The 12426-nt window shown below is 37.5% G+C and overlaps 1 protein-coding gene across 7 annotated transcripts in view; it reads left to right on the top strand.

Moving 5' to 3' along the window:
* Positions 1 to 7545, top strand: part of SMIM14 (small integral membrane protein 14) — a 60374-nt gene extending 52829 nt beyond the window's left edge. For all 7 annotated transcript variants that reach the window (XR_004901765.1, XM_028505611.1, XM_028505612.2 and 4 more), the window contains 2 exons: positions 1479 to 1621; positions 4362 to 7545. Coding sequence is in view for 6 of the 7 variants with exons in the window: in XM_028505611.1 (XP_028361412.1) it covers positions 1479 to 1621; positions 4362 to 4394 (176 nt within the window). In the remaining variant the exon portion in view is untranslated. The remainder of the gene's footprint in view (positions 1 to 1478; positions 1622 to 4361) is intronic.
* Positions 7546 to 12426: the final 4881 nt, after the last annotated feature.

Genomic DNA, 12426 nt, shown 5'->3' with positions numbered 1-12426 from the left:
GTCCCCCCACCATTGTTCATGTCCATGTCATGCGTAGGTTCTTTGGCTACTCCATTTGTTGTACTGTACTTTACCTCCCCATGGCTATTTTGTAACTACCTATTTGTACTTAATTACCTTACCTCTTCACCCGTTCTCCCCCTCCCATCTGGCAACCTTCCAGTAACTAACTACTTTTCTCTTGCTTCTAAGAGTCTCTCTTAATCTTTAATCTTTGGCATTTTATTATGGTATGTCATGGAATGGGCCTCTTTGCATCCATTGTGTTTGGGACTCTCTCTGCTTCTTGGACTTCCATGTCTATTTTGTTCACCAAATTAGGGAAGTTTTTATTATTCTTTCAAATAGATTTCCAATTTCTTGCTCTTTCTCTTCTCCTTCTGGCACCTCTATGGTGTGCATGTTGGACTGCTTGATGTTGACTCTCGAGCGCCTCCTACTGGGGACTTGGCCTACAACCAAGGCATGTACCCTGACTGGGAATCCAACCAGTGACCCTTTGGTTCGCAGGCTGGCACTCAGTCAATCCACTGAGCTATACCAAGCAGAGTTTGATAGCCTATTTTAATAACCAACTAAAGATACTATGCTTAGAAATTCAGTCTTCTGTAATTTTCATTTCTGACAATTGAGTTTTCTAATATAGTTCAGTTAAAAAATCTTTCATTTATTAGTTTTTTAAGCTCATACCATAGGATAGGCACTGTGCTAGGTACTTGTTATTCTGAATTAAATAAGATATGGCTGCCTCAAAGAGCAGGGAAAAACTGATACCTACCTACACACACCTGACTGACTTCTCTTAATAGATGCATAGACTTTAAAACATCTAGATTTGAATCCAACTTCTTTTTTGCAAAAAAGATGGCCAAATTAATATCTCCTTGTTTGAAAATATCATTAAAGGGATCTTTATCTGTATAGTGTACAACTCAGATGTTCCTTTTTCCTTAGGCTTTTATTTTTTTCTTGCTGTTTCTATAATTAAATGGCAAAATTTCCTCTCCCCACTAAAGTAGAGTGTTTTTACTGTATATCAGGTAATTTTAACCAGGGTTCTGTAGACCTCACTATTTCTGGATTGGTGGGTTTGTGGGTCCATGAATGTTCCACAATTATATCAAAATTGTTGAGTGTATGTACATGGATTCTTATGGTGAAGCGTCCCCTTAATTTTTATCAAATTCTCAAAAGATTCTGTTACCCTAAAATATTAAGAACTACACTATTAAAATCTTATTTAATAGGCTTTGGCTTTTGATCATTTTGTACAATTTACTATTTAGATTTTCTTGTAGTAGGAAAGGGAAATTGAAAATGTTGTACTTCATAACTGCATATCTAAATTAGTAATACATCTTTTTTACTTTAATAGTTTTTGAAGTTGAAATTTAAACAGAATTTTTCTTTTACATTTATCTAACATATTAAAATCGTGCTGCAGTTTTTGTTGCAAATACATTTGTTTTTGCCTTCAGTACCGGGACCCTCTGGTGATAATGGCATCAGTATTACCATGATCTTGATGGCCTGGATGGTTGTTGCAGTCATCTTGTTTCTACTGAGGCCTCCTAATCTGAGAGGATCCAATCTAACTGGAAAGCCAACCAGTCCTCATAATGTAAGTGCTGTGGATTAGAAACCCATTGGGGGGTTTCTGGGAAGGGGGAAGAGTCTGTTTTGACAGAAATATCTGAATTAGAGAAAGGAAGATTTAATTCATGGAGTGAGTTCTTCATCTGTCATATCATCCTAGTAAATTTTGCAACCCCAAATGGCTTAGTGTTTGTGACTTTTACATATAGAGATAGAGATAAACATAGTAGCCCAAAAATAATTTTAAAATGAATTCCAATCTCTTCTATTCACGTGAAACATAAAAAGTGATCCAGTTCATAATTTACAGCATTGTTTCTCAAATCTCAGCCCTTGTTTCCCAGTTCTATGCACCTCAGCTGATCCCTTGCCTCTCATGCTCCCAGCTCTCTAAATTCTCTTTCAAATGTTTTTAGTTGCACCTCATTTTCTCCCCTTGGTCCTAGCTATCAAATATAGTAGAGACACTGCGCCTATCTGACTAAATCCTGCTTTCTTATCAATTTCTTTCAAACTAATTTTGCCGGTTCTGCTATCACTGTAGATCTACTGAGTTGGCAAAAGCAGAGGTAGAAATCACCCATTTTGATAAATTTTGATAATCATCATTATAACCATTTTTAGCATCTTCTAAATGAAAACCATGAAGTGACTCAACATGGAGTTTTGGGTACTATTTTTACTAGAACCTCCATTTAAGGATTCCTTTTAATCATTTGTGTGTGTGTGTAAGTAATATGTGTATATGTGTGGGTGTGTTTAATTTTTTTTGAATTTTTTTAAGACTTTATTTATTTTTAGAGAGGGAAGGGAGGAAGAAAAAGAGAGAGAGAGAGAAACATCAATGTGCAGTTGCTGGGGGCATGGCCTGCAACCCAGGCATGTGCCCTGACTGGGAATCGAACCTGCGATGCTTTGGTTTGCAGCCCGCGCTCAATCCACTGAGCTATGCCAGCCAGGGCTGTGTTTAATTTTTAAAATTTCATTTGGATATTGTCTCTTTAAAAGTATTTCCATGGCCCTGGCTGGTGTAGCTCAGTGGATTGAGCACAGGCTGTGAACCAAAGGGTCACTGGTTCGATTCCCAGACAGGGCACATGCCCGGGTTGTGGGCCAGGCCCCCGGTGGGATCCACATGAGAGGCATCCACACTCTGATGTTTCTCTCCCTCTTTCTCTCTTCCTTCCCCTCTCTCTAAAAATAAATAAAACAAAAAAAAAGACTTCCTTTAAAAAAAAGTATTTCTGTGGATTCATTTGTTGAACACCAAATTATCCCACTAATTCCCTTCTTCAGCCTTCACCATGTGGAATTCTTAAAATAGTTTTTCCTCAATGTTGTGTTGTTAATATGAGAATAAGTTCAGTTAAACTAATTTCTTACGTAAGAGAAAGCAAATGTGTAATGTTAATTTGTCCGTGCTTTGGTTTTTAGAACTTAAATATGCAGCATGCTGACTTTAAGAAAGGCTTCATTAGCAGTATATTAAAAGGCCTTAAATTTATTTTTTTAATATTTTTATTTTATTTTCAGAGAGAAGGGAAGGGAGGGAGAAAGAGAGGGAGAGAAAAATCGATGTGAGATAAAAACATCTATAGGTTGCAAGCCCAAATGGCTCCATGTTTCAAAAAGAGAAACATCAGTTGATTGCCTCTTGCATGCCCCCAACTGGGGACCTGGCCCACAACCCAGGTATGTGCCCTGACTGGGAATCAAACCTCAACCCTTTGGTTCACAAGCCAGTGTGCACAGGCCACTGAGCCACACCAGCCAGGGTTTTTTTTTCCCCTTGGAGAAAGGATTATCCATTAAACAGCTTTTATATTGTCCTAATAAAGTGCTTTCTTCTTAGCCCTTTTTCTTACTTTCTATATACAGTCTTATTTCCTGTCAAAGAGCCATCTCATGGTTTAGAGCTAAAGAAATCCAACTTAATAAGCTAATTTAGAAGCCATTAAAAGTGACAGAAATGCAAGATTACAATTCCCTGAATCTTATTTCATTACTAGGAATAGTGGCTCCACTGCCCTAACAATAAGCAAGAAAACCTGTTGCCTAATTCCAAATAGAAAAATTGGTCACCCTCTACCAGGGCCTCATGCACCATGTCAGAGTCAATAAATGGAATCTCCTGAAGATTTCTCAAGTGCCAGTCTTTATAGTTCAGGTGCTTTGTATTGCAAGTAACAAAAATCAGCTCAACCTGGTTTAAATAAGTGCTTTATTGGTTCACGCATGAGAAAATCCAGAGGTAGGGTCATTGTTTAGAACGTTTAAGAGTGTCATCAAGGACACAGTTTCTTTCACCACACCCATCAGCTTCATTCCAAGATGGGCTCCCTTTGTAGTCATTAGATGGCTGCCAACAGCATCTGGAGCACACGAGTCCTCATCGGCATCCTGCAGTGAGAAACAAGTCTCCAGCCTCACTTCATACTGTTCCCAATCCATCACCTTAGTGAGAGGGATGAGACTACCTTTACTGGTTTAAATGTCACCTCTGGAGCTCTTAGGGAGAGCTGTTTCATCCAAAACATCACTGTCACACAGTTTTCGTTTCTTCCATACTACAGGGAAGAATGAAACAAACACTGGTGAATTCATATTAAGCTAGTGTTCCCTTGTGAAAAAAACATGAAAAGTTCAAATAAGGATATGATTTGGGATGGGAGGGTGGGGGTATTGCTACTCAGTTCTCACTGTATGCGTTCGATTGGTTGTACTGGTGTTTAAGAATTCACCTCCATGATTTCTTTCTAATGCAGGGACAAGATCCGCCGGCCCCTCCTGTGGACTAATTTTGTGATATGGGAAGTGAAAATAGTTAACACCTTGCACGACCAAATGAACGAAGATGACCAGAGTACTCTTAACCCCATTAGAACTGTTCTTCCTTTTGCATCTGCAATATAGGATGGTACTGTTTCCATGAGCTTCTAGAATTTTGACTTGCAAGCTTATTTTTTTTTTGCTTCCTTTGTTATTACCATTCCTATTCACAGTATATTTGAGTTAACAATTGTATTTTAAAAAGTTACATGGGTTATTTTGGTTATCCTAAACTCAAACATTCCACTTATTTTATTTGTGACGGTGAGCACAATTTTGGTGATGATTTCTGGCCTGATTGAAGGAATTTGTGATCTCTGCATTTAAATATTTGATATAGTTTTGATAGGCTTTGAAGTTGATTTTTCCATAAGGTATTTATAAAGTTATTTAGGGTTGTCTGAGATTGTACGAAAGAAAATTAGAACCAGACTATTTCTACTTACCTTGGTAGTTTATTTGTGGGTGGCAGTTCTTGGGACTGTGGCAGCCTTTGGAATATTTTACAAGTTACACCTGAATCTGTATCATCCACTACAAGTGGCTTATGTGACTAGAAAAAGAGAAGAAGTGAAATAATTGTTTACTAAGGTTTTTATTCCCATAAAATGTCTAATATTAAGAAAACTTTAAATAAAAATGATTTAAACATGGTGGATGAGTTATAATCCATTATATGATATTTGAAGCCACTGTATACTAAATAGCTTTACAAGATTCACGAAAGGAGGAAAATAGTTCATTCTTCTTGCCTTTGCCGGATATAATCTATACAGTAATAATTTAATCAGTAATTTATTTTAAAAATGGGTGCCTCTCAGAAAGCTTCCTTTCTGTCTGAGTACTTCCCTGTTAAATGAAACTCCTAAGGCTAGCTGTATTGGGGGTCTGTTTGCTTACTGACATTTGAATGCTATTTACTTATTTACTCTATTTTTTTCTTTGAAGAAAAGTATTGGAGTATTTACTTCAAAGTAAATACTTTGTATTGGAGTATTGTTATTCTTCTGACTTTAAAAAATATTTAATGAATTCTTGGTTTACCCCAAAAGGAGGGAAATGAGAAACAATCAAGGATCTTTTTCTTACCCTATATATTTCATTCCTGTTTGGTAACAGGGTGGATTGGCGTGTGGAGGAACATGGATGTAGGTGAAATTTTGAACTGTATAGAAAGTAAAATGTTGCATTGTTTTGGTCAGTTTGAAAGAAAATGAATACAAATGTCATTTTAAAAAGTCTGCATAACCTGCGTGGTATAGATTTTTTCCTAGCAAGCAATTGCAGATGATTTATGAGGGCTAGAAGATATTTTTCTATCATATAAGGATTTTCCCCCCTAGACCTGTCTAGGTTTTCACTGTATTGATCTGAGAAATTACCTGTATGAATTGAATAAACTTCTCTATATCATTATACTGTTGAATAGAGTCTCTGATACAGCTGTGTGATGCTCTTAGGATATTTTCCCCCTTTATCATCTTTATATTCTGGGTCATAAACCTTGTAAGAGTTTCATTTCATTATATAATCCCATACTGACTGCTTGCCCTCCTCCTGTGCATCTTGGCTTTGTGCTCAACTTCTTGAAAAAAATACAACCTATTCTTAATTACTTGTGCTAATCAGGATATTATAACACAGGTAAGTCAAATCCCAGATAAATAAATACCATAAGGTTTTTCCTCTTGCTGTGGCCTAATGGAAGCCTGCCCAGCTCTATAGCTTTTAAGGTACTTACAGCAGAAAGGGCAGGAATGGCATGTATAAACATTCCTATTTCTGCCCTTGCCCCCTGAACTTTGAATGCTTGCACATGTATCCTGAAGTCTGTCCTCTAAACTGCTAGAAGGGCAGTCTCTGGCGGAGATCCTGATATATTCACTGAATCAACAGCTCACAAATTAATTGAGATCTGGCTTTGGCAGAAGACGTGGCTGTGACAGGGAAACAGTGTCTAGTGTTAGAAAGAGACCTGGAAATCTGGACTTTTATTCCTGGTTCCTCATTTCTGTCACATACATTTAATTGACATTACATCTAGAAGATTAACCTTTTCCTGTATGGATGATCTATTTAACTAGTAACAAAAGTTTTTAGTGGAGTATTTAATATTGTTTTTTGTTTGTTTATTTGTTTTTTTTTTGCTTGTAAAGTTTCTCTGCAACCCTGAAAAGGATAGTGTACAACTGCATATAAAATATTCCTGTTAACCTTACTGGTAATTTATATTCCTCTTAATTTCTTAAGCTTCTACATGTGGCCTTTTTATTGAGCGCGTTCTTATTCATTACTTGGCTTGTAAACATTCACCTGAACTATGGCTACAATCATTTTTAAGTAATGTGGAAAAAAAAAAGGAAGATAAATCTTCACACTTTAATCACCATGGGCTCTTAAACATTCCACAAATGCCATTAAGAATTTATTTTGTTTTACAGTCATTTAATGTTCTTTTATGCAAAATAGTGGGTTTCTTTGCCTTTCATATGGAAAAAGTTAACATTGGAACTGTGTATAGTAAAAGATTTTATTATGTATCTATCCAAGCACTATCCCATGATCAGCAAGTCATATTTTGAACAACTTGGAGATTTTCTGAAGTAACTATTAAGTCCAGCTATTCCGTAGTTACTTTTAGTGTCTTTGCGGTTTGTGATGTGATAGTGTTTATGGAATTACCAAATTCTTACATTTTCAAAGGAACCTTGGAAATATATCACTCTGAATGAAAGTCTGTCACTCTAAATGAATATGTGCTAAAATTTGACCAGCTCGGTTTAAGATACAAAACAACTTGAAGGAGAAATGGGAGGTTACAGTTAATGGGTGAAATTTTTGTTGTTCAAATAGTAGGTTTAATTTTAACATCATAATATTTCTAAATGGAAAAAACCATGTACTTGTTACCATGTCTGATTACTTTGTTAAAAGGAAAAGTGGTCACGTGCTATACTAAATGTTAATTGCTGTTTTCAAATGTTTAATCATGCCAAACAAATCATGTCTGTGCCATCCAGGGTTTATTGTCATCTTTTACTGAGTACTTGGATTGGGATAAAGGGCTTGTACTATGCACTTTTTATTAATGAATAAATAGAAAATGTTAGTAACACTCAATGTTTTCTGTTTGGCTTTTCTGGGAAGAGAAGCAAGTATCTTGCTTAGTAAGATGTTAACATCTTTATCAAGCAGCTTCTTTGTAAGACTTTTTACCCCTCACTAAAGATTTTCCTAAGAGAGAACTTTAAGTTATAAGAAAAAATATTTATAGAATAGTAGTTTGAGCCTTACAATTAATCCAGCAAGTATAATTTTGTGGTTACAACATATAGAACAGGTGTAACTCTACTACCAGAGCCTATACCCCCAATAGATGAGTTAAGATTCTTAACCTTCATTTTTATCTAACAACCATAAAGACTACATTTTACTGTTCTGTCTCACATTGCACTGTTAACATTTACTTTCCCAGTTTCACTAGCAACAGCCTATTGGAAGCGGCAGTCTCAGGCTTCAAGCATGAGTCTGTTAGCCATTGCTAAATCAGAAAACACAAGGCTTAAGAAAATCTTGGGTTGCCTGGCTGGCATAGCTCAGTGGATTGAGCGCGGGCTGCAAACCTGGGAAATAGCAGGTTCGATTGTCAGTCAGGGCACATGCCTGGGTTGCAGGCCATGACCCTCAGCAACCGCACATTGATGTTTCTCTCTCTCTCTCTCTTTCTCCCTCCCCTCTCTAAAAAATAAAATCTTTAAAAAAAATTAAAAAAAAAAGAAAATGTTGGGTTAAGTAATATTGAAAATTACAGATGGGGTGGTGATGAACACACAATATAATATGTAGATGATATATTACAGAATTGTACCCCTGAAACCTATATAATTTTATTAACCAATGTTCCCTAATAAATTCAATTTAAAAAAAGAAAGAAAATTATAGTTTCTCCATTGAAGAATAGACTGGGCTGCTAATTTTCTCCCTCCACAACATCCAAGCTATTTTTCCACTGTCACAATATTTCAAGAACTTAGTCACACAGGTGTAAACTGGTAATGCTACCGAACAGACCTGGGGCTATGAGGTCCCTCTGTCATTGTGGATTCTTAGCCCACCGCCATGGAATTAGAATTACTGCTTTCAATGCCAGAGTTTGGTGAAAAGGAAAGGAACTATTTACTTAAAAGTTATATAGAGTAATGACTTAATGTCTTCCTTAAAATTACAATGTCCCTTTAAACACCCATGAACACACACAATCTGTCCTTTCCCCTTTGCCCTGGCAGGCTAGTTTTGGGTACCATATCTCAGGAAAAAAAAATAGAAGTCCGCAGCTCACTTCTCCCAGTTCCTCTCAGTCATCCGTGCTTGGCTGGTAGGTCTCTTGCAGTTCCCAGCACCATCAGCTGTGTTGCCAGAATCTCCAGTTCTTAATTTAAAACCTAGTGGCACCTTTTCAAGGTCCACCAGCAAGAGCCATTTCACCCCTTTCCTTCCTGCACTGTCTCTTCTGCACTTTCCCAAATTGCTAAGAGAGAGCTCTGCATGGCTGCTATATTTTGCTTTCCATGCTTTCCAAGCTGCGTGGTTCCAACCCACATGGCTGCTGCGCCTGGGTTTAAATCCCAGCACGAATCTTTCTCTGCACACCCATTTCCAACTCTTCCTACAATTGGCTCTACCTACTTACCAGCACTCCCATATTTTTTCAGCCTTTGTGGGCTGCCATAGTTAGTACAGGCAGGTGTGGCCCTATGGCATGGAGTGAACCATCTCCAAGCTATCATGCAGGTGCTGTAACCAGAGGGAGCGGCCTCCCAGTTCCATCATGGGTCAAAGTCACTCCCATCTCCCTGGCTTAAAGCATGGCCACAGCTACTTCACATATCTATGAAGGTAGCCAGCAGTTATAGATGTAAAATAACGATTTTTGCATATCAGGTATGAAGCTGGCCAACTGTTGATATGCAAAACAACTCTTTTATTTATTTATATATTTATTCATTTTGTCATTTCTTTTTTTTTTTTTTTAATTTTAATCATTGTTCGCAAAACAACTCTTAATGGCCCTGCTCCATATGTCCCATCTCCCCCCACCACCCCATTCAGACTTGTGGGGACAAGGATATCCTATATATTTCCTGGACACCCTGAGTTCTGGACCCCACTGCAAATCCCTCTTTTTGAGGGGGGGTCCCTGGGTGCACCCTGTTACACTTTACTGAATAGTCTCGTAAATTGTATCCAGTCTCCCTCAAAAAATCTAGTAGTGTTGCATAATATTCAAGTTGCTTTTTAAAAGAATCAAGGTCATAATTTATCTGGCATCTTCTGTTTGGAATTCAGAACATTCCATCATAGGCCAAAATGTTTTCTGCTTCTAATTCTCAATTTCAGTCTTGACAAAAATAAGTATAAAATGAGGAAACATAGATTTGAGGTGTCTTGGTTAATCACTATAGGGGACATCCCCAAAACTAGAATTCAGTTTATCTTTTTGTTTGGTACATGGGAATTTTACCCCTAGGGAATAGATCCATACAGTGAGGTTTTGTTTGGGTGAAAGGTAAGCCTTTCTTTTGAAAAAAGGATTATTCTCAGGCAGATCACTTTTGGGAAGGGGACCCATAGAAGTTGAAGAGCTGGAAACTGGTTCCCTTAAATATATCTGCACAAATTACTGTCAGAAGCCAGCATGGTGTGGCAGGGAAGGGTGGGGGGCAGTATTACCCAAGTCCTATTGCTTTTATTCCCCCATTATATCTCTAATTGGTTCATTTCTCTGAATTTCCACGGCTGCTGTCTTGGACGTGCTAGTTCTAATTCTGGACAGAATTACCTCTGAATTGCTCTCCCCACATTCACTTTTTATTCCTTTAACTACCCTCTTCATTTCCCCTAGTTCACAGGTGGCAAACACAAGGCTCGCGGGCCAAATCTGGCGTTCCACTTTGTGCAGCAGCGCTGAGCTCCTTGCCCCTAGTTAAGGAGTAGTTACATGTATACAGTCCTAAAATTACATTAGCTCTTTGAAGGCAACTGCTGGGCTGATGTGCACCCCCCCACCCCGCACCATGAAAATGAGTTTGACACCCCTGTGCCCAGTTAATGCCTGGGTTTCACCTTTAGGAGCTCAATTACAATTTGAGAAAGCATTCCTGACCTACTATGTTAAATACTCCTATTGTATATTCTCATTAGGACTGTGTATCTCTCCTTAATAAATAAGTAATTTTACATTTATCTGTGTGATTGATATTTCCTCACAGTAAAATTTAGGGCAGGAACTGTATCATTCTTTATTCACAATTCCTAGTGACTAGCACAATAGTACCACGTAGTTAACACTCAGAGGAAATAATGAATGGTTTTAAATTGTTAAGAGGAAACTTTACAAATTAAAATCCTACATAAAAATTGATATATTAAGCAGATAACAGTAGAACTGCTCTGATTTGGAGAAGGGAGAGATGTAGGAGACACAGAGTCCTGTGTGTTTTAACCTCCCACTTAATCTTCTTTCCTCACAGACTGACACACCACAAGAAAAACATCAAGTTCTCTCACTGTTTATTCATAGGACTGCTTTACACATCTTAAATTTGAAGACCCCAAAAGTTTTTTCATGTTTATTGGTATTTACCCTATTAGAAATGAAAATTGGTAAATTATGAAAATGAATTTAATAATTAGTCACCTTTAAAGTGACTAATAGTCTATTACATATGAACATAAATAACATTTTTTTTTTAAGATCTTACTTATTCCTGGCTGGCTGTAGCTCAGTGGATTGAGTGCGGGCTGCAAACCAAAGTGTCAAAGGTTTGACTCCCAGTCAGGGTACATGCCTGGGTTGCAGGCCATGACCCCCAGCAACCGCACATTGATGTTTCTCTCTATCTCCCTCCCTTCTCTCTCTAAAAATAAATAAATAAAATCTTAAAAAAAGATTTTACTTATTTTTGGAGGGAGAAAGAGAGGGAGAGAAACATCAATGTGTGGTTGCCTCTCATGCACCCCCTACTGGAGACCTGGCCCACAACCCAGGCATGTGCCCTGACTGGGAATTGAACCAGCAACCCTTTGGTTTGCAGGCTGGCACTCAATCCACTGAGCCAAACCAGCCAGGGCTAAATAACACATTCTAATTAAAATTACTGTATTGCCAAGTAAAAAAACTATAAGAAGATTGGAATTGCTTGACATTTTGGAATTATAAAAATCTGCATTCAATCTGTTACAATGTCAACAAGCCTCTGGAAAATTCTGTACGTTTGTGACACAAATGAGGGAATAAAACAAGTAACACTAGTTTTACCATGAAAATGTGTTTTTTTTTAAAGATTTTATTTATTTTTAGAGGGAAGGGAGGGAGAAAGAGAGAGAGAAACATCAATGTGCAGTTGCTGGGGGTCATGGGCTGCAACCCAGGCATGTACCCTGACTGGGAATCGAACCTGCAACACTTTGGTTTCGAGCCCGCACTCAATCCACTGACCTATGTCAGCCAGGGCCCATGAAAATGTTTTGACCTCCTGGATCCCTTGAAAGGGTCTCCAAAATTGTTAGCACATTTTGAGAATCGCCGTCCTAGATCTAAAGGTCCATTCTAGTTAATGTTGCTATTCTGACTTCTGAGAACTTACTGTTGTGATTATGATTATTATCAAAATACAAAGAATGTGACATGAATTATAGGTAGAAAATATATTTTAAAAAGGCGAGAATAGAAAAGTGGTTTTTATTATAAGCCCAATTGTACTTAAACCTATACTAACTTCTATACTTAAACCTATGTATATGCCAAGTTCAAAATGATACCTCTATTATAGTGTTAGTCACATACATTGCTATTATGTATGTCATCATTTCTCTTCTTGGCCTGCGAGCTTGGAAGAAGACCCAATGGTCTTCATTCATTTTGCATATGTGGTCTCTAGGATAATGTCTAACATTAAATATTTGATGGACAAATGAACTTAGCTGTATAGAATGTATACT

Source organism: Phyllostomus discolor, chromosome 1 (assembly GCF_004126475.2).
Source record: "Phyllostomus discolor isolate MPI-MPIP mPhyDis1 chromosome 1, mPhyDis1.pri.v3, whole genome shotgun sequence".
Classification (NCBI taxonomy): domain Eukaryota; kingdom Metazoa; phylum Chordata; class Mammalia; order Chiroptera; family Phyllostomidae; genus Phyllostomus; species Phyllostomus discolor.
The sequence above is the reverse complement of the archived record's forward strand: the minus strand, read 5'-3'. Positions and strand labels throughout refer to the sequence as shown.